This window comes from Harpia harpyja, chromosome 5, assembly GCF_026419915.1.
Source record: "Harpia harpyja isolate bHarHar1 chromosome 5, bHarHar1 primary haplotype, whole genome shotgun sequence".
Taxonomy (NCBI): domain Eukaryota; kingdom Metazoa; phylum Chordata; class Aves; order Accipitriformes; family Accipitridae; genus Harpia; species Harpia harpyja.
Window position 1 is genome coordinate 40875607 of NC_068944.1, and position 27675 is coordinate 40903281.

Below are 27675 nucleotides of genomic sequence, written 5' to 3' on the forward strand. Positions count from 1 at the left end.
TAGTTTACATTCTGTTATAGTGACTATAAATCAATGTAGTGACAACTTACATGTTTCTCCTTCCAGACTGGACTACTTACCTTGCTGTGCAGCAGGAATAACAGTAGAATTAGTCATAGAACAGCACAGTACTGTTAATTCAGTTACATTCAGATTAAAAAAAAAAAAAAATTATCAGGAACCAGTGAGAAGTTTATGCCTCACCACAAAACAAAACAGGAAGGTACTCATTCAATGGTCTCTCCATCCCCTGGTACACTGGATTCCCTGAGAGTCCCTTGGTGTGGCACAACCATCCCCTTCCCAAAAGGCCACAGCTTCAGAACAGCTGTCCCAGAAAACCTCTGCTGAAGTTTTCTTCTTTCAGAGACAAAACCTCTGTTGAACATGTTTCTACTTAACATTATTGTCAATGTTAAAGTTCAAATGAAGTAACTCAGTCCAATAAAATCACTAACTTGTAAAACTTAGGATATCACTTGACCTATTAAACTAGGCTAAAACATGAGAAAAACCCACACCAAACATTGTCCGTTTGAACTGCTGATGTGAGGTGCAGGTATCCAGCAGCCCAGAAATACACAAACATGTGGCAAGCCTTATTAGTCATCTGCCCAAGGAAATGAAATCACAAAGCTGCCATCAAATAATTTATTTTATACTTTTCTGTACCTTAATTTGTATCTTTCTACCTGAAATCTTTTACATACACAGTGCCGCTGCCCGCAGAAGAACACCTCGAGCAGAAGTACTCAAACTAAGGACATTCGTGCACACCAGGCAGAGACCTCAGACATAACCTAAGGCCTGTTTGTATCTGTCTTGTGTATGTGAGTGAATAGTGCGGCCCACTGGGAGCAGAGCTGTAGATTGAAACAATTTATGGTGGGGATCTGGCCTCCATCCCATGACATATTTCTGGACTCACGTGGGCCAACGACTGGCTGTTAGGGGTTGTAGCACATTAGGTATGCTCCTGGCGCATGTATGCTCTCTCACATGAAACATTTAAGCTGTAGGAATGTTGAAGTTCAATGTAGATTTGTAGAAGGCATTTCTAGACAGCATGTTCAAGAGAAGCCATTCATTTTTTGGTGGTTTGGGGTTTTGTTTTTTTCTGTAATTCAGTCAAATGTCAGAAACTTCCACGTACACCAATAGATGGGATTAGAACCAGTCTTTCTAAATACAGCCTGGTAGGAAAAGACAGAAGCCCCTTTCCAGGAAAGGTGGCTTTGAACAAAACTACTCACGTTTTACTCTAGCACCCTAACAAGCTGTACTGGTTCCTATCAGAGCAGATGACAGCAAGACCGCACAATGTTAAAGAATCACAGGTTGTTTATAAATATTGTACTGAAATATTGCTATATACGTATTTGTAAATGCATTAATTTTAGTTTTCATTAAAATTACGTATTAAAATATGCTTATAAATAGCCTGTAACAGGTAGCAAAATTTATATTGCTGTTGAGGCCCTGTCTTTAAACCAATTCACATTTTTAAAAAAAAGTGAGTCACAGAAGACATCATCAGATGCTGATTTTAGTGGTGGTTTGAAAATAGCTGCAGGCTTGGCATGTTTTATTCAAAAACATGGAAAAGGAATCCGTACTTTTCCACGCTTAACCCTACAAATCTGTACAGGCTGTAAGGAAGCTTAGCTGCAGTCTCTCTGTAGTAAGTTACTCACATGCAGGCGTTGCCTCTTCATTCCAACAGCTCCAAACACCACTGGCAAGTATCACCCTTTCAAAGACAACCTGTTAAAATAAGGCTTTTCTGTTACTGCAAGTTATAGCCAAAGCTCATTGTCCCATTTGATCCTTCTCTGTTGAAGTCAGACAACAACAAGAACTTGCACTGACAGCAAAGGAAGGAAGTTCACACAGGTTCAAAAAAATGGTTTCATTATAAATTTATTTCTTTTAAACATGGCCACTTTGAGATTAATGATACTACTTCAGGGAACATGAAAGAATAATAAACAACTTAATTTTAGAAGGGAAACAGGTAAGTCAGGATTTGCTTTTCAAACAGTAAAAAGCGAAGAAGCTCCGAGAGGCAATAAATTTTGGCGTATGAGGACTAGTATTTTCAAATCCAAAAGTTGGCTTAAGTTTTACAGTGGAAGCTGACTGCAACCTTAGCTACCTTTCCATAATGCTGGACTCGGTCGTAACTTAAATGTACAGGAGCATAATGTGAAAAGATTTTTTTTATTAATTAAAAGTTAACAGCAACAGGCACATATTAAAATGAATATGGCAAAGCCTTTACAAATGGCTTTACGCTGAAGCTCTCTCCCAAAAATGGCTGTTGCAACAAACTGTAAACAGAATTAAGAAACAGTCTTTTACAATAATAACAGGGAAATACAAATGAACTAAAAGAAAGCACCAGTTTCTCAAACTAATTACAGTTGTGCTTACTGTACTTAAAACAATGTAAAACAAATTACAAAAATGGAATGTTTTAAGTTTAAAATTAGTCCTTTAATTTTGTCCTAAAAAACATTTTCTCCTTTTCCCATCAAAAACCCTTTAGTGGGTAATGTTTCAGTAGAGGGAGGAATACGTAAACAATGCACTATTTTTTTTATTATTATTATTATTATTATTATTTTTCAAATCAAAAACAAATTTGGTCACTTAGCTTTGTGCATAGTTTAAGGCATCTGTAGCAATTTGTTACAGTTTCCTCCCCAATGTGGCTGTTCATGAAATTGTCACATTCTAAAAGAATAAATAAAATAAAAAAAAAAATGTTGCCGTTCAAACCCTTCCCGGTTCCCTCCCTCCCACCCTCCCCCGTCCCAAACATACACACACCCACACATACACACACGCTGCAGCGAAAGGGGCATTTGTACCCTTGTTCTGAAGGACACGCTTCCCATCCCACTTTATTTCAGATTGGCAAATACCCTGAGCTGATTATGGTGTTTAGACATTCCACCTTTTTCTTGCATGTGCAGTTCAAGTGTACAATAGTGAAAACAACATGCGATGTTTCCACTGCAGAATCACAATGCAGTTCGGACGCTTCCCCCCCCACCCCCACCCCTTCCCTTCCCAAATTCAGAAGTGTTTTCTGCCGTTAAAAAATTGCATTCCCATATAGCACTGGAGTAAAGCTTGGCTGTGCTGTATGATGAATGCTCAGTTCCCAGTGCACAAACAAAATTATGGCAAATGGGAGGCTTTTCTGGCATCCAAAGAAACAAGAGCTGCAGTCTCAGATTTGATCTTTTTCTTTTAAAAAAAGCAAAAAAACCAAGTTAGTGGTTCCTTCACAGCCATGCGCAAAGGTTAAGTCTAGAACCAATAGTTTCAGAGTACATTTGTAAACATCAAGTCTTGCCAGAGGCAGCAGAGGATGGGCACTTCACATTTCCGTATTAAAACAGGGACTGAGTGGAAGGTATGCTTTGAACACATTTATGCAAGTCTTGCTAAATTCCAAGAAAGTGGAACAATCCATCTCAAGTCTTAGATTTGAAGACCATATTCCAAATGTCACCAAAAAAACAAAGCCATGTGGCACAATGAAGCTTTTGTACTGTTCCTCCAAGGCTCAGTCACTGCTGTGCTTTGCATATTCAAGGTTCCGAACGAAAACCAACTGAGGCGTATGCATATTGCTCTATGTTCAGATCTTGCAGTTTAAAAAAATTCTGGTTCAAATGGTCTGTGTCAAAGGAAAACTTGGAAATAAATAATGCTGGCATCATTTTACCATTTTACCAAAACCTTGGGCTGGCAAGTATCTCCTTTAATGCAACCGTGCAGATACCAAGAGAAGAGGCAGTTTTGTCATGAAGATTGAGGTCAGGACAATCGAGGTTCCTGAGGTAATATGTCTGAGTCCATTTCCTCAAAAGCGGGGTCAACATCGTCACCACTGCCAGACTGTTCCCTCTGCACTCCCTTCCAGCTAGCCTTGTTCAGTCCCAGGTGGCCAAGCATTGTCTGTGACAGCCTGGTGTTTGAAAACCGGGCCCATTCCCCAAACAGTGGTTCCACTAAGTAGGTCATAAACCCTTTGAAAACAAGCAAACACACACATCCAAGTGAAAAAAACAGGGAAGGGAAAAAAAAAACCAACAAAAAAACCCCACCAACCACACCAAACCCAAAACCTCAAACTAAGTATTTTAAATAAAATTTAGTAGCAAAAAATAAATAATATGTCAGACTGCTCTTCTCCAACATGCATTTAAAAATTCATTTCAATATTTAGGGCATCTTTACAAAGTAATCTCTCAAAACGTAAAAGATTTTACTAGTTAGTCAAAAGAACAGCATTATATTGGATTACCAATTAACCTCCTTTCTTTCCCAACATAGACCAAATAAAGGAAAATACTGGAGAACATGGCAGGGGGAATCTAAATATCAGCAACTAAGTCACACAGATTACTTTAGAAAACCTAAATTTCTCAAAGAAAGATTTTATAACAAATTACCCCATAGACAGTCTGAACTATACTAGAGAGGTGAAAAAGAAGATATTCTTTTCACAATATTAAGCTGACTAAAGATACAAATTATAGAAATTTTTTAAAAGGCCACAAAACATCAACACACATTTATATACATGATGTGTGTATGTGCATGTGCATTTATTTTTAGTGTCTGTTTCCATGAACCAAAAACTCAATGCTAAGGTGACCAAAATTGAATCTGTCAATTACAGAAATGTATGATTTTCTAACATGCTAAATTAAAACAATGCAGCTGATTAGAGGCAAAACCTGATCTGTTCAATTTAAAGCACTAATTCACACTGTGTTTGTGATTAAATTTCTTCTTTACTATGTTTTTAACTGAGTCCCATTCAATCTACATAAGCAACTTTATTAAAAATAACTATAGAAAGTCATTTTACTACTTCAAATCCAACTCAAGTTAGCAAAAAAAAATTAATACAATGGCTATTCACCATTCTCCGTCAAATCTCTGCCCACCACCCTTCTTAAGGCTGCACTTAAAAGGAATGCCAACATTCCAGAAAGCTAAACCCAGACAGCTGGAACCCTGTTGTGGCAACTTCGCTGCGAAAGGCACCCGAGACTGCACATGCAAGGGGAATGAACACTCCTCTTCCCCAGCTGGCCACTTCAGATGAAGAAAGTTCTGGGCAGCAGCATGGGAAAAGTCAGACAGCTGCTTCCCATGCTGTACCTGCTCTGGGAGGAAAGAGAAGGGCTTCGGGCTCCAGGACTGTCATTGCAGCACCTTTCCATAAGCACTCAATTCAAGGGAGAAATGTTATAGCGCAAATCGTTACAAAGACCAATTTTTTTCAAAGTGCTGCCATGCACGCACACAGAGCAGGTACAACCTCTAGGAAATGTATCTAAAAGGTACTTTTTTCAAATGGCATCCTGAAAGAAATCTACTAAAATAAATTGAACTGCAGTTACCAATCTGGATGTTGGCAATAGTTTCCGTCTGTCGGTCACAAAGTGGACTCACACCCAAGTGATATTTTTTTTCAATATCTCCTAAATAAACAAAAGTATAATACAACTGTTAAGTCATCAAGTCCAGACCCAAATGGAGCCATCGAACACTAACAGAGGCGAGCTGTGCAAGTTGGTTAACAAGGATGGTACCTTGCAGCTGGCTGAATACATTTACTTCTCTCCCCCATCTCCCAAAAAAACCAAGTAGGCCTGTCAGTGAGACTAACAGTACTTCGTATTTTTCATCAAACAATAATTAAAGAAAAAACATCAAATCACAGGTTTCCTAAAGGATTAACACACTTCCTTGCAAAACCTCCTCGACAGCCATAGAAATGACAAATTAAAATCCCCCCTTAGCAATATGGAAGAGAATAGCTTAGCCTTCAGAAATTTCTCACTAAAGGCAATTTGTTATTCTGCTTCCCCATCACCTTTATCTAAGAATAAGCTTCACATGATTAGTACCAAATAAAGCACTGTTCCCCATTTATCGTATCCATGCACAAATTAGCAGGTCTCAAGTCAGCTAAACTAGCATTAAGAAAGGAGAAGCACACTTTATTACTAAAACAATTTAATAATAATGGAGAAAATTCACTCTATTTGTCAATTAAAAGCTTTATTAACTGCTTACATAAGTAAGTAGCCTTAACTGCATGGTAACTAAAAATCTCCTCCCTGGCTCTTACCCGCTTACCAACAGGCCTCACAGCTAAAGTTTAAATATTGAAGATACATGATGAATATATTTCATAATTTAGTGAAACCACTAAGTAAATGTAAGGTGAGCATAATTATTCATCTGAAGCACTTTTCAGGCTGAAGGATCTTACTGCACCAGCCATTCTAGATTCAGATTCTAAGCAGATTCTTCATTGGGTTTCAGTAACACCGACCTTTTGCAAGAAGTACAACCCATGAAAGTAAAAAAAAAAAATCCCATACTATACTGTAAACCTCTTAGTCCTAAATATAAATTCCTTTATTTGCAAGGAGCTATGACTCATAGTCGCTCTCTCCATAGTATAAATACATTATGTACCAACAGATACTTCTACTCTTACTTGCCTTGATGGAAGAACTCCTCTGTTACTTTTTCACTCCACTGCTTACTCAGCTCCCACGTCCGACATGGATTACAAATATCAGCACATTTCAAAGCCATCTAGTAAGTTAACATACAGCGTTAGATTACCTCTCCCTCCAACAGAAGCATCTGTAATTATTTATTTCCTGACAGCAGATTATTTTAAGTTTTGTGAATAACAAACCTACCTACCAGTTGCACTTATCTCTAAAGTTATGTTCTATAATCAAATTTAAAAAACGCTCAGGGAACTATCAGATCTCATGATCATCCCTGAATAATATGGAAATTCAGTCAAGTCAAAGTATTTCAGGGGCACTATATTTAGTATATTCACTAGTACAGGAGACAACAACCACCTCAGAAAAAGAAACATCAAAGTAAGCAAACAGTATTTTCCATTTCTGGCTCTGAAGTTCACATTTTTAGTAATGATTTGCACAGGACAGAACTTCTCATCTGTTTGTCTACTTTCTTTTATAATCCACAATATGGACCTAATAATAAAGCTTTCTATAAACCTAAAGAGACTCTCAAGGCTTTTGTTTTTAAGCTTGCTAAACCTCTCTTTAGCTGCAAATTGATTCACAACAGTAGTGCCTTCCTTTCCTGAAATACGTTCTGACAAAGAATTTCACAGTTCTGAGACTGCACTGGAGTCGTCAGAAGAACTAAACCTTGTCTTGGAAACACATATCTCCTTGCTTTAGCAGCTGTAAGTTATCAGACTTACCAACACAACGACATCACTTGGGAGAAGTGCTGGGAGGGGGGCGGAGATTGAAGTGGAGGGAACAACCTTTTTGTAATGTAACAGTAACTTAAAGATATCTCTACTTCATTTTGAAAGGAGGAGATAGCCTGGCAGAAGTAGTATTTCTCATTTTAAGTAAACTATTTTTGATGCTAAAATGGTATTTTCAAAAATATTACCCAAAAGATCACCTGTAAAATGAAGTGACGATGGTTCGCATTCTCTAAACATAGGTCTCCTCTATCCAAATGGGATCGAAACATGGACAGATACTCATTTTGCTGACTGATGTCTGTGGCAAGAATGAGATCACCTATCTGGCTTTCCATCAGCTGCCTGAAATTAGCGATACCAAACATTCAAAAAGCTTAATAATTAAGAACAACAGCCATCACTAGATTTACATGTCTTTTTATCATGTTCATTATTATACAAATGCAAGCTTTATAATCAGCACTTCCACTGAACTGTTTCTTTTTTTTGTTTTCCTTCTCTGAAAAATTCCTACAACATCCATAGAAATATCAGGATGTTTCATTGGCAGCTTTCAGGAAGACTAAAACAGTTTTCAGCTCTTTTTTTTTTCCTTTTTTTTTTTTTCTTAAAAATGCACAAACTAATTGTTTAAAGCTCATTTCTTGTTAAAGCAGGTAAAGAGGGTCTATTTTAAACTACAGTTGTGGTGGCAGAACAAGAAAAGGCTGCCAAGTTTAATCTGAACAGGTGCTTGACTGTATGAATACACTTCTTCAGTGTGCTCCCAGTAAATGTTATTTTCCAAATATCACATTGCACCACGAACTGCTCTACTCCAACAGCATGGTATCCAGGAATTCTTAAAATAGATCATAATCTACGTTTTGTATTCAGGACTGCCATGCAGTAATTTAGCTTGTTTTGCAAGGCTGTCTTAAGTGACAGCTTGCTTACATCTATACTATTTTGTATAAACCTACCTGTTTTCTAATGACATATGTGCAAATAAACCAGACTCTCTCAGCAACCCCACTGCTGATCTCCAGTGATGGTTCTCTAATACTGAGGTATTCTGCAAACAAAAAGGGTATTATACGTATCAATCAATGACTTTTTCCTTAAACTGAAGAGCTATATACTAAGAGCAGTACCAGACAGTTTCATTGGGTTTTGGGGGTGGTGTTTTTCTTTTTTTTCAAGGAGGTTAAAACTCACAAATCCTGAACACTTTGTTAGCTTGCACATTTTTAATCCCAGTGGCATGGAAACAACGTCTGGATTCAAACCTACCATTAGCTAAATACATCACAATTTAGATTCCTTTTCTGTATTCCTCAGGCATTCTCCAAACCTGATTTTAACAAAACAACGGATTTTATCCTTACCTTATATAAGGTTGCTAAGTAATGGTTTGTTTTAATTAGGAAAGGTTGGTTAACACCTGGGTGATCCAAATCATGTGTGGCAGCTGCTATTAAACTGAGCAGAACATCCCATGGAGTTAAAGATTTGGAAAGCTGTAAGATAATAACAACAAATGTAATTCTGTTAGCAATGCAAGTGTGCCCTTAGAAAAAGGGCATGGGTGTCACATTTTTGTTTTTCGAAAGCCAATAGAAACTCAGAGAAGACTTTAATAATGTAAAACTAATACCCCAATGACTTTTCACAGTATTTCCCCCTCGAAAGCTACAAAATTTCAACAATGGTTTAAGCATTATTCTTTCTGAAGGGGAAGGTTCTGTCCTAAAAAATGCTGGCACACAAAATGCTACTTTCTAGCTGGTAATGAAGTACTATTTCTAACCAGACCCTGTAAAAGCAACAAATTCTTAAAATTAGCTCTCCATCTCATTTACCAAGTCTGTCTGTATGTGTCAATTCTGCTTTAAATATCAAGTATATTTTAAAAAACATAAAAACCTTTCATCTTAAAAGGAAGAAACTAATGCTCTGAAGACTTTAGAACTGTTCAGACTGGATTTCTACTCTTACACAAAATCGTATTTCAAAGTCTACCAGGAAAAGAACCGAAGGAGGAAAATCTACCCAAAATAAGTATTTTCAAGAAGTACGTGCATGTTGATTAACTCAGCATGAAACTGCATGGACTTACTTTCACTGTTCATAGCTGTTACTATTTCTGGTTGGGAGGTCCCCGAGTTAAACTCGGTAATAAAGTCTAGCTTGCACTAAAACAGAGAGGACAGTTCTGTCCGCACAAAAGTGAAATGCAGCAAACACCCTACAAGGACAGAAGTTTATATTCCCTGTTGCATTTGCTATCTATCATGCCTCACATGTTTATAACGTACTTTGGTGCAACAGAACCAGTAGCTGTATATGTTACTAAAAATACAAAGTCTATACTTGTATCTGAAGCATTACAAAACTTACACCAGAAGCATTAAATTAAAAATGCTCAGAGCTTCCAAACCGCATGCCATAAAAAACTCATCATGTATCAGCTCTGATTTGGCTCACTGCACCAACAATTGATCAGAGAACAGCACTGAGAAACTGAGTGGGAAGAGTGGGCAAAGAGCTTCTGAAAAACATCCATGGAGCCAGAACTTACTTGTTGCTACCTCAGAAGCAGAATAAAGAGCTATGCTATTCAAGGGAATACCAGATTGGAGATAATCTGCATCAAAGTAGATAACTTGTCTCACCCTGGCTAGAGCGCGCTACAGTCTTCAATTTAATACAGGGCAAGATTTAGCCCTGAAATTGTCTAAGAAATCAGTTAGAGCAGACTGCCAGCAGTCCAAGTAGCAAGAAAAAGGACACTCAACTAGCTCAGCTCCTTAAGATCTGTCACACTGCCCTTTTTTAGAAAGAAAGGCCAAAGAGAATTCCTGATGTATTGCTATAAGATGCCTCCGGCCAAGCATACTATTCATTAACATCAAAGACAAGCAAAGCAAGGGTAACAGTAGTTTCTGGAGGAAAAAAACCCACCCCAAACGACAAATACACAAGTTTATTATTGCCAGCTCTGACTCAGGCTGCAATTCTATGTAAATGTCTTCGGGCACAGAGCTATGTTAAACAGCTGCAATCTTAATCAATTACCTATTCTGCTTCAACACAAAGACACACAAAAGACAATGCCAGCTCAGAAGAGGGGAAAAAAGAAAAGCATACTGTCAGGTGTGAATCCACAGCCTCAGCAACATGGAGGGTAATTCCCTGCCTTTTTTGTGTTCAAAAATGGTTTTTGTTAGGTTTTTAGGTTTGTTCACTTTTAATAAAAAGTGTGTGTATGTGCATATACACATACATCTATCTATGTGCACACAATCCATTTATATGCACACACACAAATACATGTATTTCTGTATGTACATGTGATGTAAAAGTGAGAATGCTCCCTTACCTTGGGCTCTTTTAAGTAACAGTGCATGGCCTGAGTCACATCAGCAGCATGAACTGCGTTATGATAAGGGTTTTGACTGTGATAATCTTCTTGAACCATAACTGCAGGAAAATAACAAATATCCAAATTTGAATAAAATAGCAAGTTTTTCAAGTACGATTTTATATGTCCTTATTAGGCACAGAAATATGCAATATCACAAGTTACATACACATAAAAGAGTCAAAGTCAATAAATTGTCAGCTGAACCACGATGCAGGTATAAAAGATTTTTATGTGAAGAAACAGTATTTTCTAAAGGAAATCAACTACATGTAAAATCATCTCAGAGCAAAAACTAAACAACTTGAAATCAATATATAATCTGAGATACTTTGACTTTGAGAACTTCCCAGGAAAGGCTCCTTTTGATAATCTAGCCTGCCTGAATGTTGAAGCAACCTGGAATACAAAATGAAGATGATACTATTTACCAAAGCATCAGAATGACTTCAATAACAAGCCTTGGAAACAGATGGGATCAGAGGAATTAGGCACTGCTTTCCTGTCATATAAAGTGGTTTTCTTTCACCTTCAGAGAGTGGTCATGGGAAGCCACCTCTACATCGTTTAGGCATCTTCTCATACTTGTACTCAGGTAAATTTAAGCCTATATGCAATTTAGAAAAGAATCTCATTTAAATGATGGTCTGACTAACCACTCCTAGATTTAATATTCCCTATTTAATTTCTTCCTTGCTTTCCTCCTTTTTCCTTTATCTTCCTGTCTGTCTTTAAATATTATAGGTAGAATACTTTAAAGGACATGAACATTAGCCTGAGTACATAGAGTGAAAAAACTATAATGTTAAAAAGAATGGAGGGGGAGAAGATCTGAAGCATAGCAATCAAACTATTTTCTAAAGTGCCTGATATGACACATTAGCAGCTTCAAGCAAACCTCCAAAGAACACTTTCCTGGCTGACTACAGTCTGTCAGTCCCATTCAAACAAACATGCCCACAACCTCTTTTCCTACTCAGTTTACAAGCCAGTACCCTTCATACAATTGTGACTGTAATGTTAGAGCATTACTGCCAAGGTATTTGTGAAGAGGTGTGGTTCATGAAAAGTCAAAACACTGTAACCATCGTGTAATCTCGATAGTACTCAATGCATAGCTGACACCTCATAGAGAAAATAATGAAAATAAGCATCTTTGGGGTCTATGAACCTGCAGTAGAACTCCCCTTGACCTATCCCTCACATCCAGTGCATGAATGAGGATGTCCTTGGTTTACTCCTCAATTTTTTGTGGCTTCATAGGCTGGTCCAGCTACCTGAAGTCTACAATTTTCTTAACTTATTTTTTTTAATAAAGCAGACCTAGGACAATATTTTGATCACAGTTTGCCAGAACTAGAATGGCACAACCACCCTATGTTTCCAGGTATTTTCTCTCCCCCTGTTCGGGTATGGAGTAAGAACTTGAAAACACACAGTAGAAGGAGACAGCTCTCCAAGTAACCTTTGGAAATCACAGAAAGACTGTGTATGTGTATGAACAAACATACATATACACACACACACACATACATACATGATATATATACACAAAAATAAAATGTTGAGATCCTACTGAGGACTAAAACCAGATTTCTCTCCTTAAAAAGATTACAGTAAGTTCTCAAATAAAGTAGATTTTGTATGGCACTATGAACCACTTGAGCTGTCCTAGTCTTCTGGAATTTGATCTTCAGATTACTTTGGACTAGGTTACAAGAGGTAGCAAAAGAATAGAATGAATTGGGTTCAGGCTAAGCAGCTGTATTAGGAAGAAAGGTTCCTTGGGACAGATGGGCTGGGACAGAGCTAAGAAATGTTTTTCTTACTGCTATTTAGTAGAAGGCAGTAACAAAAAGGGAAAGGTGGTGAATTTCAAAGCTAGAATAAAATTTTGCTTTCTTCTAAGTATAATCTCATTTTAGTGATTTATGGCTGAGTAGTCATATGTAGTTAAGACTATTGTTATCTTTTGATAACCATTTAACTAATCCAGTCATTCCTAACTGGCCTTTCATTTCAAGTACTGTCATTTGCTAAATCTCAACTAACCAGGAAATAAGCAAGATGAGAAAGACAAAACACACTCAGTTACAACTTGAGTAGCCTAAGACCAGATTTCTACAATCGTTTTCTTCACATTCCAATATACCAGTCCTCACGGTCAGCTGATCTACCTTTTTGAAACTGGAAGGAATTGTATCCACTTTAAAACAACATGAAATGCAAAACAGAACTGAAATTTTTTAAAGCTGAAAGAGAACTAAATGATGAAAACAAAAACATTCCCTTGTTTGAAAGAGGAGAAAAGCCTTCCAAGTGTGATTTCTCCCCTGTTAAACAAGCTTTGTAACCACAAAATTGTTTTCTCTGAAACTGTGAAAGCCTGCTAAAAGGGACCGGAATCTTGTTTCTCCTGCTCAGTTAAAAAAAAAAAAAAACAAAAAACCAAAGCATCCCACTCCACAAAATTAAATAAAAGGCACTGTCACCGAAGAACTGAAGGAAGGAAGTCTCACACCAGCATCTGTGTCTATGGTACAGGGATGTAGAAAGACAGCTCTTTCAGCTGTCGAGTGAAAGTACCACTTAGTTTGAATATTGTACATTGTATTTACAATTCCTTCCATTGAGGCACTCCAGTGCTGCGGGCCCAAACATTTGAGTAAAATTGTCTTGCACTCTGTCTATGGAGACTGTATCCCCACAGTACAGTGCTTGTTTGTAGGAGAGTTAGAGCAAGCAAGAGATAGCATCAAATTGGCACCATTAAATATAGCAAAACTGGTATGTTCAATACAGTCAGGAAACGATATCACGAACTTCAGAAATTAAAACAGAACTGAAAATCAAAACAAAGAAAGGAGCTGTCTAGCCTTTCCCAATAAATATGTCACACAATGTCACACATATTCCTGATTATTTAGATTGAATAAATACAATACAGCACCTGCTATGAAACTACTCAACTTGTTAATACTTGCTTGGATTTAACATGGAGATTTCTACACTCATATAAACTTTGAGAGATTGTCTCAATATAATTTAAATCACTTCACAATCTGGACTGCATCAGTACTCTTCAAACCTTACTGCTAAACTATAACCAGCACTTCAGTTAAGGTATAAAAATGCGGATAAACAGCAATATTCATCATAATAAAAAGCTGTATTTACCCAAAAATCTACGAAGTTTCATCGTATCTAACTGGAAGTGTTCAATTAGTCCATGAAGATTAAACAGATGAAACGTTAAGCTGACTAGACTGTTTCCTAAAAATAAGATGAAAATACTAATTCATTGGAAGCCATGAAATCAGTGACTCTTTCATAAGAAATGTATTATTTCAAACAAATTGGTCACAAAAATTATACAAGCAAATCTCTACACCAATTTATGATAAATATTTAAATCTTACTGCATGACAAGATTCCATTAGCTATCTCCTCTAGTAATCACTAGTGGTTTTGCATAATTATAATGCATTCACCAACTGTCCACTGTCAACTGGTAGGAGGAAAATGTTACCGAACATTAAAAAGTAACAGGCTTCAATGTGCAAACCTGTTACAACAGTATTCAATTTTATAAATATCATGATGCAACATATCACAAACAGACATACAGCTTAAAACAGAATACAAAAATAATCAGGCGAAGAAAAAAGCTAACCAACACAATCAATTAGTGTACATTGTACATATGCTATCACATTTTCATCATGTATTTTGCTAAACTACTCCTTATTTCACCCAGAACTCAAAGTTTTAAGTTTCTCTAGGAAATGTATACTATTACAAGCTTATAATATACTTCACCTACTCATAGCTGTAATATTATAATCACTTGCAGTGGTAAAACAAGTAAAACTGTAAGAGACAGAGAAATAGCTGGCAAATGTTTACTTGAAATAGCTTGCCCATTATTCACTCTGCAAACAATGTGTTGTGGCAGATAGCTCAGTTTTGGTACGTTGACTCTGACAATCTTCATTTAGCAGGAATTAAAGAACGTAGCACAGAGAGAAACTGAGGTACAAAAGGACAAAAATTTCTGCTAAATCTAGCTTATTACTAGGCTTAATGTATTTGCATGTGCACACCACTTCCTCACAATAAGGTACGCAATTCTTTGAACAACATTTACTAATTTGTTTCTTACAGGCTCGTCTACGGCAGCTCATCAAGCAGAGGTTTATATACAGCATACTTCCCTTACAAACTGTCAAGAACAAGACAAGAACAATGTTCAAAATGTCCTCCTAAAATGACTAAATTAGGATGCAAAATGGATGGCATAGGAAGGCTTCCACAATAGAAGCTGTACTGGTAGTATCTAAAATGTAGTTGAAAAAAGTATATTTAAAAGGTAGAGAAGGCATCTTATAAGAAGGATGACTTCAGATTACTCCCATCTGATAAACTAATCAAAATAAGCTATGTTTACAAACAAGTTAACCTGCACACATAGCTTTTTCACATTCAGTTATCTAAACTTTATCATTACCTATATAAACATTCTTTTTAAAAATCCTTGCCGTTTTCGTTTTTTCTACCCATTTTCTGTATTAAATCAAACTGTGAGGATACAACTTTTACACTAGATTAAGCCAAGCATCCCTTCAACAAAACAGAAGAGAAAATTATCTTTTGGCGCCACATTTTCTTTTCTGAACTTCATTTCTCTTCCTGCCAATTTTAAACATCCTAACTGCATCTCTGCTACCAACTCCATTGGACTGATGTAAAACCTGCAAGAGCTACCCTCCATTTGCTTCCCACACTGGCACAAATGTTGCTGTGATGCTGGACTCGCTCATCTCCTCTTTCCATTCTATTCAAAGCTCAGCTTGCATTGCTGTGATTATAACACAAAACCCTACCCACTGCAGCAGCCCTCCCTCCTCCTTCGCAGCACATTTACAGATCTCTCTTCTAACTGTTTGTCCATAACTTAAACAATACTTTACTTGATTTTTTAACCAACTACTTCTGTAGTTCCTATCACTATTTGTAATAGGTGCACAAAACTAACCACAATATTCTCTTCCTTTTTGTATTTTGTGCAAGCTATGCGTACAGTAGCTTCTGTCTGCTCAATTCCTAATTCTCTAGGTATTCTATTCTATGTTGTAATTATAATGCATTCATACCAACATGCCTTCGTAATGTAAAGTAATAGAACTATTCTAACATTAAATTTATAAAAAAATACTTGTTCAATATGACCTTTTTGACACAACCATATAAATTACCAGCACTCTGTAATTAAAAAAGACCAAGTCAGCAAAATTATTTGTTAATTTATATCAAATTACTACTTCAAATTAATAAGAGAGAACAGCAACCTACAAAGTACAAGAGCAGCCTCTTCTACAAATCAATGATTATTATCAGTCCTGACAGTAACAGTATTTTAACAGGGTGACCAGGCAAACTAGGACTTAGATTAAAGACTATTAAATCAAAAAGTACTACTTGATGGAATTTGTGCTTTTTAGTGAACAAGAAATCACATACTGCAATGTAAGAGCAATAGTTAAGTTATGCTAAGAAATAAAACACAAATGAAATAGGAAAAGTAAACTCACCATTTGTCAGTCTATCAAAAAGAAAAATATCAAAATTCCAATTTCCAACCTTCTCCAGCATACACTGAAAGAAAACAGAAAAGCTGTCATTTTTTTCTCAGTATATGCCTGTCCTCCTGTAGCCCAGAGGAGTATTTAAGATTTCAGAGACAGATGCAAGTCTTAGGATTTCTACATACAAAAAATAGTATTAAAAGAATAATTAAGTTTGTCTGATAAGTGAAAAACTTTTAAATACATGTTACAAATTAAAAAAACTGAAAAAAACAAAGAAGTGCCTTGACAGAACTGGTTGGAGATTTTCCCTTCATCCTTTAGTCAATTTCTTAGAAGTAAGACACAATTTAAAACAATTAGGTTAAAGCCAGAAACAGTATGACAGAATGACTCTGTATTCAGACTTCTTCCACTTTCATTTTTGCAATGAACAAGTTAAGTAATCTCTGTGCAGTTATTTACCTTGTCTTCTCTCTTTCCCTTGTTGTTTATAGAAAAGAAATATCTAGATGCTTTACTAGACATGAGCCAAACTTTTAATTTCTTTTTGAAGAAAATGGCTTTTGACTTTCCACCTCACTGAACTAGCACCTCTTCACAGTGGCTCCACATGAACTGTTCTTCCAGTAACAGGGATGAACAGGAACAGCAAACAGCGCTTAAGGCCTCACCAGAGTTCAGCAGTCACAATCTTTGCCTCCCCTACCTCTATCAGAAATACCTGTCCTGCACATTTTACAACAGAGATTTGCCTTCTCCTATTCTCATTAGATTGGTAGAGCTGTTTTGTGATCCAATTATATGTTCTAGCTTTTCTCCACCAGCCACTAAAACTCCACTACCAGAAGAAACAAAAGCATTAACGAGATCTTTTTACTATTACATGTATGCTTTTAAAATCCATCCTCCAAGTTTTCAGATTCTTCCTACACCACAGCCTCATCATGTTCAGCATGGATACATTCGTGGTATTTAAGTATATTCCTTTTCTGTGTCAAGATTCCAGACAAAAAGCACTACAAGCAATCAGTAGGACAACACAGCCTCTGGCATCTTGAATAACCTGAATAACCTTTGTCTGCTCACACCCCTTCAGCACTATCCATCCTCTGTCCCCAATACACTAACTAGCCTTTCATCCAACTAGCTGTCCTCTTAGTACTGCCCATCTTCCCAGTACCCGCTTTCCCTGCTTCACTGCAGCACAGGCATATTAGAGCTATCACAATTTTCTTTTCTACAAGAATTGCCTACCAAAGAAAAAGTCAGTTTGGCATAATAATCTTGTGATAAATCCATTTACTGCATTTTATTGAGTTTTCAGTAGTAGGTAGTCACTCTTCCAGATGTTCATTAGTGAGGTTAGGCTAAAAATGAAAGGGGGGGAATAGTTGTCCAAATCGCTCCATTACATTTCTTAAATACAGATACATTTTTCTTTCTTTGTTTATTAAAGTGCATCCTCCATTCACCAGTTATTAAAAAAAAAAACACAAACCACTAGCCACATAAGCTTTAAAAATCATCCCAGTGAACTTGAGGGTGGTAAAGGAGTTTGTTAGAAACCATGTAATTTGGACTGGACTTTATTAAGATATACACACGCACAAAAAAACCCCCAAACATACACACATACATAAAAAAATACATGCTTAAAATTTGTATTTGGTTGCACTTTTAACATGAGATATAGTTATATACTAGCAAACATTTTAAAAAACATACTTAAAAAAAAATAAAAATCAAGCAACCAACCTTTGCTTGTCCATTATAATCATCATCTAAAATGTTTGAAGAATTTGGAACAGTGATACCACGGAAAAAACGGGAAGATCTCAGGTATCGCTGGAAACTAAGCAACCTTCTCACATTTCTCGCAGACACAGACACCTCGATTTCAGAATTTGCTACAAAAAACAAGAAAATAAATACTCTCTCTAAAAAACCTTTACCAAAAAGATGACTGTTCAGGGAAGTTCAGTACAACAAAGGTGATACAATTTTGTGTATCAAGTATTTCAGCCACAAATACAGATTTTTTTATTAATAGTAAGTACAGAGCTATGGCTTAGAAAAGAAAATTTTCTGTGTAAGCATCCTGTGAAAAAAAACCAAATATTTAAATCACAGCTGAAACTTATCTTTTTAAGGAACTCTGTTACTGAAAGGACAGAAATATTATGGAAATTGTGTAAAATCACACAATACTGCAAACAACGACTTTTTGGAAAACTGTTCTCTACACATCCAATCCGTGTCCCTAGCAAATCACATAGGATATGTACACCAGCAAGAGAATGTCAGTAATTGTGTGTTGATACAGGAGTTACAAGTAGGTTTTGAGCACGTACAAATAACTTTTACACAGATTTTAAAGCTCAGAAATTCTCTTAACTTTACTGGCAAAGTTTTAAACACAGTCAAGTGATTTTGATGCTTTTGCAGATCATTATGCTCAGAACCTCTCCTCTGCCAAACAAGTACCACATTTACTTTCACAGCATATGTAATTCCCTTTCCCAGTACAGTGAAAACACTACAGAAAATTGGTTTAGCCTGTTTTCAAAGATAAATCTAAATATTTTGCTGTACTCTTACTAGGTTAACAGGTTTACTCAAATGACTGGTGCTAGCTTCTGTTCAATTCCACTTGACAGCTTGAAGTGTTTTAGAAACCTGGAGATCAAACTACGCATAGCTACGGTTTCTTTGCAACAGGCCAGATATTTTCATTCTGAGGTATGTAAGGCCAAATTTGGCCTTCACTTTCTTTTCAGCAATACTTCCAACAGCAGTTTTATATAACCAACAGACAGTCAATAATCTTGATATTCCCTCATTCTGCCCCAAATGATTTATGTTTAAAAAAAAAAAGGCGGGGGGGGGGGGGGGGGAAGAAAAAAGGTATTAGGTAAGAAGTCAAGGCAAACATGCTCTTTTCCAAAAATGCAGATCCTCAAAACGAACATGACCCCAACTTTGTAGTATAAACCTCTTGCCCTTCCAAGAACAAGGCATATTAGAAATCTGTGAAGTAAGCAGTTACAATTTTTGTTCTTAAAGTCAGTCTAAAATATTGTACAGGGGAAGGTGTGGCCTGATGAACACCCTCAGTTAAAGACCTCAGTGATTTCTAGTGAAAGCAGTTTAATTCTGTGTAAGATAAATCTTTATCCATATAAATGCTTCTCCCTGCAGAAGTTCCAATGAACTTTCTGTTCTACATTAGCTCAATATATTAATTTCCAAACTACACTAATAAAACGCCTCTGAAGAGAATTCACAGTTGCACGAACATACAATATCTAATCAAATGCAGCAGCATTTCACATCAACTGTCTGCGCTAACAGAGATTAAATTGACAAAACTGGAATATTCTTTCAGACATGTGTGAAACACTTCATCAAGATACTGAAGTTCCCATCAGTTTTAAAGGGCTAACACAGACAACTTCACATGAAAGACATCTGTTCAAGTCATCACACTTAAGGCCAAGGGCACTTCCTCTGAAGACACTGGTACCTATATATTCCAGTTACGTAAGCAGGTGTACTACGTATGATAAAAGTTGCTTACAAAGCAACATTCACATGTACAGCAGGCAAATAAATAGATGCTGTCATGCTGCGTTGCTCTACCAATATTTCTAACCACATTTGTTAACATGAGGTTACAGTCTGTGCACTGCCAGCCTGCAGAACAGAGAAGCAGGGAGCAATACAGCTGTTCCTCTTAATGGAACGTAGGCTTCGGGTAAGAAGTTTTTATCCTTCAGTCTTGATCTGGTCCCTTAAAATCCAAATTTCAGAACAGAAGTCATTAGATTTTAAATAAAATAATATAAAATAGGTATATTTAGATCATTAAATGATCTAAAATGTCCACAGAGTCACATACAAAATCTAGGAACTTCACTAAATATCAATAAAACAAAGTATTTAAGTAGGAGAAATCAGCACTCTCCTGGAAGTACAGATAGTTTTCTTGATCATAAGTACTCTTCTACAGATCTATAGTTAACAAAAACCTACTTCTGTTGTCATGCCACAAGTAAGTCTCACTGTCACAGATGCTACCCATTAATCTTTGGCAGAACAGCATGATGTAGGTAATACAAGTAAAACAACAACTTTTGTCAGCAAAACAGACAACAGAACACAGAAATGTGGTAAGTTGGCAGTATAGGCCTGCGTTCCACCTATATTTGTGTCCATAAGTCATCTGGGGGGTTGCACGTGTTATTGCTTCAGTATTTTTTCTGCTGATGATGTGGGTGCAGAGGCAAACGAATTAGTTTTCTGTGAAACTGAACAGTCATTACTCCCTACTTCGCAATATGCTATTGAGACATCTTAAAAATAGTTAAGCTCTCTGAATTATCATCAGTTTGTATAGCTTGTAAACCACTACTCTTACACATTAATCCTACTTTTTCTCCCCCTTATTTAAAAAAGAAAAAAAAAAAGAAAAAGAGCACTGCTCCAGCTGATGTAACTCAACCAACCAACAAAGCCTACTTCATTCCAGCACTCCTGGCAGCAATGCTGCCATTAAAGAATTACAGAACAGCTGAGGTAGGAAAGGACCTCTGGAGGTCATCTGGTCCAACTCCTCTGCTCAAGCAGGGCCACCTAGACCACATTGCCCAGGACCACATCCAGATGGCTTTTGAATATCTCCACGGAGGAAGACCCTACAACCTCCCTGGGTAACCTGTGCCAGTGCTCGGTCACCCTCACAGGGAAAAAGTGTCTCCCGATATGCAGAGAGAACCACCTGTGTTTCCATTTGTGCCTACTGTCTCTGGTTCTATCACTGGGCACCACTAGAAAAAGCCTGGCTCTGTCCTCTTTGCACCCTCCCCTCAGGTATTTATATACATTGATAAGATTCCCCCCAAGCCTTCCCAGCTCCAGGCTGAATAGTCCCAGCTCTCTCAGCCTTTCCTCATCAGCCCCTTAATCATCTTCCTTGACCTTTGTTGGACTCTCCAGCATGTTCATATCTCTTGTGTACTGGTGATCCCAGAACTGGATCCCAGGTGTGGCCTCACCAGTGCTGAGGAGAGGGGCAGTATCACCTCCCTCGACCTGCTGGCAACACTCCTCCTAGTGCAGCCCAGGATACCAGTAGCTGCCTTTGCCACAAGGGCACATGGCAGTTTCATGTTTAATCTGGTGTCCACCAGGACCCCCAGGTGTTTTTCTGCCAAGCTGCTTTCCAGCTGGTCAGCCCCCAGACTGTGCTGGTGCCTGGAGTTGTTCCTCCCCAGGGACAGAGCTTTGCGCTTCCCTTTGAACTACTATTTATTCCACATGTAGAGCCCCAGTTAGGTACTAACAGCTTGACCAAACGTCTTATCATTTAGATCTCCAACGATCAGAATAACTTCCAAATGAGAAAAAGAGATTTTGAGCCCTGCCAGCCCTCTGCAGTTCAAGAACACCTAACTCATGGGGACTACACCAACCCAAAAAGTAAATTGCTCTCTCTTTAAAAGCTAAACATTCGCTACAGGACAATTCAGAATAGGTGAGTCAGATGTGGAGGTTTGACAGGTAATTAATTTAAAAGGGAAGCTGAAAAAGAAAACAGGTAGCTTTCGGGGGGGGGGGGGGAACACAAGGGGGGGGGGAAGATAGGTTCTTCAGCTGCAGGAACACTGATAGCATTCGTGCTTGCAGTTTCCTTTTCCTCACAGATAAATTATTATGACAGGTACAAAAATCAACCGTTTTGTGGTTCTGGCAGACCAGCAAAGACAAGTTCATGGGAAGGACTGGTAAACTGAACGATACAGTTGTGCAATGGAAACTTGGTATTTCCCTCCTGGCACGAGCAGAAAACTCATTCCCTTTATATGCATGATTAATAAGAGAATGTCAGCCTACCCTCCTCTATCATGAGTCATGAAATGAGATGCTAATTTCAGAGACCCTAACAAAGCAAGGTTCAAGAATGTATTTATAATGGAAAGAAGGTGAAGAGCGACAAGTGTATTACATTTGGCTCAAGAAAAAGCATGCTGCAAAAACACCCCTCCTCCCAGCCCAAACATCCTTCATTTCATTTGGAGTTTTCAGTGTGCTAAATGCCCTTCTAATATCCAATAGTGACCACTTGCTCTTAGGAGATAAGGACAGTTTAAGGACAAATTAGAATGAGAAAAATAAATAAATGCATATGACATTTACAATTTTGAGAACTGAAACGGAATGAAAGCAAAGTCAGGATGTTGGGCATGTTAAGAAGGAAGCTACAGCATTCAAAAGTGCCTTGGATGCAAGGAACCAGAAGACTGAAACTGTAGGCCTTTGTGCCTAGTCAACAGCAGCTCTCCTATGACCTTCTCCTTCCCTTCTTAACTCTTCATGTCCTACTTAAAGTCAGAATATCACCCACAGTATTTTGTACTTCCAAGTTACTTTTTTTATTAAAATTATTACATTCTTGTTTCTAAGCATCTTGAGTGAGACACTGGCATAATAAAAAATGCCCTTCTCCAAAATAAAGAAAAAAAGGAATAATTCTGTTTACTAACGTCAGTTATTTTGTTTGTTATGCATATACAGCAAGAAAATAAAATAATATCAAGTTGTCTTCATGCAACAGATTTCATCTGTATTCCAAGACACTTATTTTAATGTCTCTTCCCACTCCTAATCTTTTAGTGTGCTGTACTTCATGAAAACCTAAAAAAAATATTTTTATCATATTTCACAGGGACATTAAATATTTATTTTTCTCATGCTGAAATAAAAATACAAAATAAGCAGAGAAAAGACAAGTGACAATCACAAAATCATAATATACTGATATATTCTCAGAATTTTTTGCATCTTTCATATAGTAAGGACAACAAAAGACAACAAAAAGAAGAATGACAATTTAATTATGGTTTGGTTTAATTTTTTATTAATAGAAACCTTAAATCCCAGCAAAATGCTTCAACTTTCTTTTAATGCAAAGATAAAGACTCACAGCCTCTGATGGGGTCCTGGTCGAAACAAGGCTATCCAGCATAAAAACTATACCTCCATTTCTTCCCTGCTACAGCCCAAAGAGTAAATAGCAAATTATCCATGATAAAAATCATTGAACAATAGAAACAGTTTAACTGAGGATCTCAGGTGTCACTGCCACTAACAGAAATAAGAATTTAAAAAAAAATACTTGAGAGGACGGACCTTTCTTATGTTTGAACATAAAACCTGAAGTTTGAGGTGCGGAGGTCCACCAGAGGAGGTTTTTTTTCCCCTAAAAAATTCAATGAAATCTCTTCTTTCCATGGATGTAATCTCTCGCAATTTTTCCATATTAAACCCAACTACACATTTATCATTTTTACATAGCAGATACTATTATCAAACATGACATAATAGCTGAGTTGCCACTATCTGTAAATATATACATTTGAAAGAAATATTCAATTTCACATGCCAATTATAAACATTTTTCTAAGGCTTCCAAGATACAAATAATTTTCTATTTATGAGGAATTTGAAAGTATGGTCTAGCATTTCACACCACTAGAGGGACCCATAAGCATTCTAATTTCACATCTATGCCCATCAAACCATTAAGAAATGCATTAGATCCATGTACATTTTAAAAAAATATTTTAAGTCCTGTTATTTAGCTCTTCTTTAAGTTTTCCACTCATGATTTGCATTTTAAAGTCCTTTTCAGACATTTAGTACTGAAGTCATATATAAAACTATGATTTCATTTGGAAGATATAACTTCAGCAAGGATTTTAAAGTTACTTATAAAGACTATTGGTGTCTGAATTGCCTTATTATAGTTCCTGTCTTATTTAGAACCACTCTGAAGCCCTGCCTAGCATCATTGTAAGGCACTATACCCTCTCTTCTCCTTAAAAGAAAAAACTAAGCCAGACTGGTTTGTTTCTAATGTAACCTCTCTCTCTCTATATATATATTTATATACACATACATACTTTTTTTTTTTTCCCAAATAGTAGTGATCACCAGAAAACATGCTGTGGGTTAAGGATTAGTTAAACAAACATGGCTTTGCAAGTGTCTTCTGAGTGGAATCAGAAAAATTTAAGTTTCAAGAAAGTCTAATAGTACCACAACTCTAATAACTCTAGTAGTTTTCAACAGATCCTCCCTGATGGAGGGCAACTGCTATGCATTACCACCACCAAAGATAACTCCTTTCTTGAAGAATCTTACAGAATGAAATACCGCCTTAGCAAAGTACAGAGACACAGAACAGTAGAATAATTTAGGTAGGAAGGGACAGAAGAGACTTCTGAAAGTCCTTTAGTGAAATTCTCTGCTCAAAGCAGAGCTAATTTGAGAGAAATTACTCAAAGTACAGGGATTAGATTACTTCAGTATGAATTAAATGCCAATTCTCCAATGGCACTATAAACTGTTACACAGACAGAAAAGCATAAAGAAAACCCTGTGAAAAGGTATCTAACGGATTCTACTCATGTAACTCTCTTGAATTTTGGCTCCTCTTAATATTTCTGTAAATACCTCAGGAAGGATACAAAATTAAGTAAATTGAACAATGCCATTCCTGTGCTGGACTGCAAAGCATTTTGCAATTATCTTAGGACTACAAAACTGTATATACAAGGCATATTCTTTCCCTACCAATTTACTGAATCATAACCCCAGCAAATCTGCAGTTGTATACTTTTTTTTTACCTGAATCCACCCACTGGGCAAGGCAAATCTGTAGCTCACAACAGCATAGTGTGGAACTAACAAACTTTACTGAAGCAAAATATTTAAAGGAGTATCATCAAAATACACATATATCCCTTACAAAAATGGGTTATGCTGTGTTAATCAAGATACTGATGCTCTTGAACAAGTATACGACACATATGGTTCAAGTCTTTTCCCAAAAGAAGGATAATATATTCCAGACCATCACCAAATCCTTTTCTTGATGTCTTCCAAGAAAACACCGTTCTTTGGTGTTCTAGAAATCTTCAGTTCTACGGCAATGGCATGACAGAACCATCAAGTAATCTTTTTTGGTTATTTTTCACCCCCAGAAATGAAAGAAGAATTCAAAAAATAACACATCACAGTTGACAAAAAGAATATCCCTTAAGAGTTTGTATGACTGTCAGTACAAACGTCAAACTGGGAGCAGATATGAAAACAAAAGAATTCTCACATGTTTTATGCCAAATTGTCCAGCATTTAAAAAAAAAAAAAAAAACAAAAAACAAAAAACACAACCACCAACCCACAAACAAAAAAAGCCTTTCAAAATAAGCTACCTGGAGAAAGAACACATTTTAGAGGTTCAAAAGAAAAGAAAAGAAAAAACTAGACTGTGGCTGTGTGTTCTTCTAAGGTCAAACTTACCTCAGCAATCAAACAGAGTGAGCTGTACCAGTGCAAGACTCCAGAGCACACATGCTGTTTTACAGAAACTTGAAAAGAAGAAATTGTAGGTAAAATAACAATCTAGAATAGCAAAAGAAAAAAAAAAAAAGAAAAAATCTGTCCTGTATTCTCAATTGGAAGCTTTTACCATGAAATCTTCCTTAATCAAGCTCCCTTCAAACTCATTTTTCATTTCAAGTTTATCTTCACTGTTTTCTTTTGGCCAAAGCTGTATTTAGGACATTTTCTGTGTGACTGCATTCTCCACACTACATCGAAGTAAAAATGTCTCTCGCATTGAGGAAAACAATTTATTTGAATAATCTGGATTGTGAATAATTACATGACAATTTCAGAATGCATCCTTCACAGAAAGACAGCTTTTAGAGAAATCCCTTGAGTACAAGCTTTTCACTCCTCAGTGCTGGTATTTTCACAAGGAAACCGAATACTTCATTCAACTTATGACCACACAGAAATCTTGCATGATTTTACTTATTGTGAAACTCACCCTTCTTCACAGTAGGCTGTTGAACAAGACAGACAATTACTCTTAACCAGATTTAGCCAGGTAATTCCTCTGTTTTCTTGAAACAAAAAAGGGGCATTCAACTGCATCTGGACTATGCTCATTTTATCTCAACCTCTAGATGGTATTGTTAAATGCATGATCAGGTGCTGTGACACAAAGATGTCCCAAATCGTTTAAGGCAATCAATTTGGATTTGAATTCTTCTCTCTTCTTTGACTTCTGCCCTCTCACCCAACGACGTCTAAATTCACTGTCCAAGGTAAACCTTTCCCAATGATTTGTGAGCAAAAAACTAGAAGGTTCAAAACAACACTGCAAACAGTAGATGCTGACATGTTTGCCAGATCTCAAAGTAGCATATGAAATGTTCCATGAACTGCAATTTCCCAGTAAACAGTCTGAAAGTTGTATACCAAAGATAAACTCTGGAATTTCTTCATGTGTTTGCACTCTTAAGAAAAAGAATGAGATTTATCCATCACCTGTAAAAGTCACCTAAAATCTTCCTTTCTTTCCTTTCCCCTCTAAAAAGGCTCCATATACAACTAAGGAGAAGAACCATTTAAGTCTCAACGAAGCTTTAAGCTCCCATGACATTGTTTTCTCTCCTATGTGAAGCACTGTACTGTATGCAGGCATCAATTTGATTCAAAATTGAGTCATTCCTAAAAGTTTACAGAAACATACTGATTAATTCAAAAAATGTTTTCTTCTTTCTAAGATATTTTAACTCACAGATGCAACATATTTGGTTATCTATAAAACACAAAATAGAGCCACACGTGTGGGCAACATCACCACCTCCCCATAGAAGCATGCTCAGACTAGAGTGGCATGAGAGAATTCTAAAAACCTTTTGACAAGGTCTTATCTCTTCTGGTGCAGATACAACAGGAAAAGCAGGAAGAAAAAAAATGTTTCCTCTCCACAAAACCAAAGTATTCGGTTTTTATCCGGTTCTTCCAGACTAAATCCAACAATCCTTTCCTAAAAAGGAAGTTTGAAAGCATTAAGTGCTATCTGCATACAACACTTCCCAATATTTTTGCTGTTATCTTAATTATTCACTTTAGTTTCACTTTATTAATTTTGGCTTCACTTCCTTACTATAACACACTGTACACATCACTGAGCACATTCACTGGTTTTTTTTCAGGTGAAACAGTGAGTGATTGGGGCACATTATATATTCTTTTGTTTATGCATGCTAGAAAATCATCACAAACATAATCGAAGTTTAAGTGTATGTGTGTATACATACACAGGCATTATGTGTATAAAAACAATAGACATTATTGACCACCTCTCAACAGCAAGAAAACAAAACCTAAAATTTTACTGCTGGTTTGCTATTTCTAAAAAAGGGAGTATTTTTATATTGTCGTTTACCAATTCTTCTACGGAAGATTTTGTTTCACGTTAGCTTTTATCAACATATTCTGTCAATACTGCAGACTGA

General features: G+C 36.8%; 1 protein-coding gene across 5 annotated transcripts in view; it reads right to left on the reverse strand.

The window, feature by feature from the left end:
- Window positions 1-1904: 1904 nt before the first annotated feature.
- The window catches only part of PDE7A (phosphodiesterase 7A), a 78434-nt gene continuing 52663 nt past the window's right edge, over window positions 1905-27675 (reverse strand). For 4 of the 5 annotated variants that reach the window (XM_052787385.1, XM_052787383.1, XM_052787387.1 and 1 more), the window contains 10 exons: window positions 18056-18207; window positions 16304-16367; window positions 13890-13985; window positions 10671-10771; window positions 8677-8808; window positions 8272-8363; window positions 7507-7651; window positions 6543-6639; window positions 5430-5510; window positions 1905-4043 (listed from right to left, as the gene is read on the reverse strand). In XM_052787385.1, the coding sequence (XP_052643345.1) occupies window positions 3832-4043; window positions 5430-5510; window positions 6543-6639; window positions 7507-7651; window positions 8272-8363; window positions 8677-8808; window positions 10671-10771; window positions 13890-13985; window positions 16304-16367; window positions 18056-18207 (1172 nt within the window). In that variant the 3' untranslated portion in view covers window positions 1905-3831. The remainder of the gene's footprint in view (window positions 4044-5429; window positions 5511-6542; window positions 6640-7506; window positions 7652-8271; window positions 8364-8676; window positions 8809-10670; window positions 10772-13889; window positions 13986-16303; window positions 16368-18055; window positions 18208-27675) is intronic. The other variant, XM_052787386.1, reaches the window with a different exon arrangement.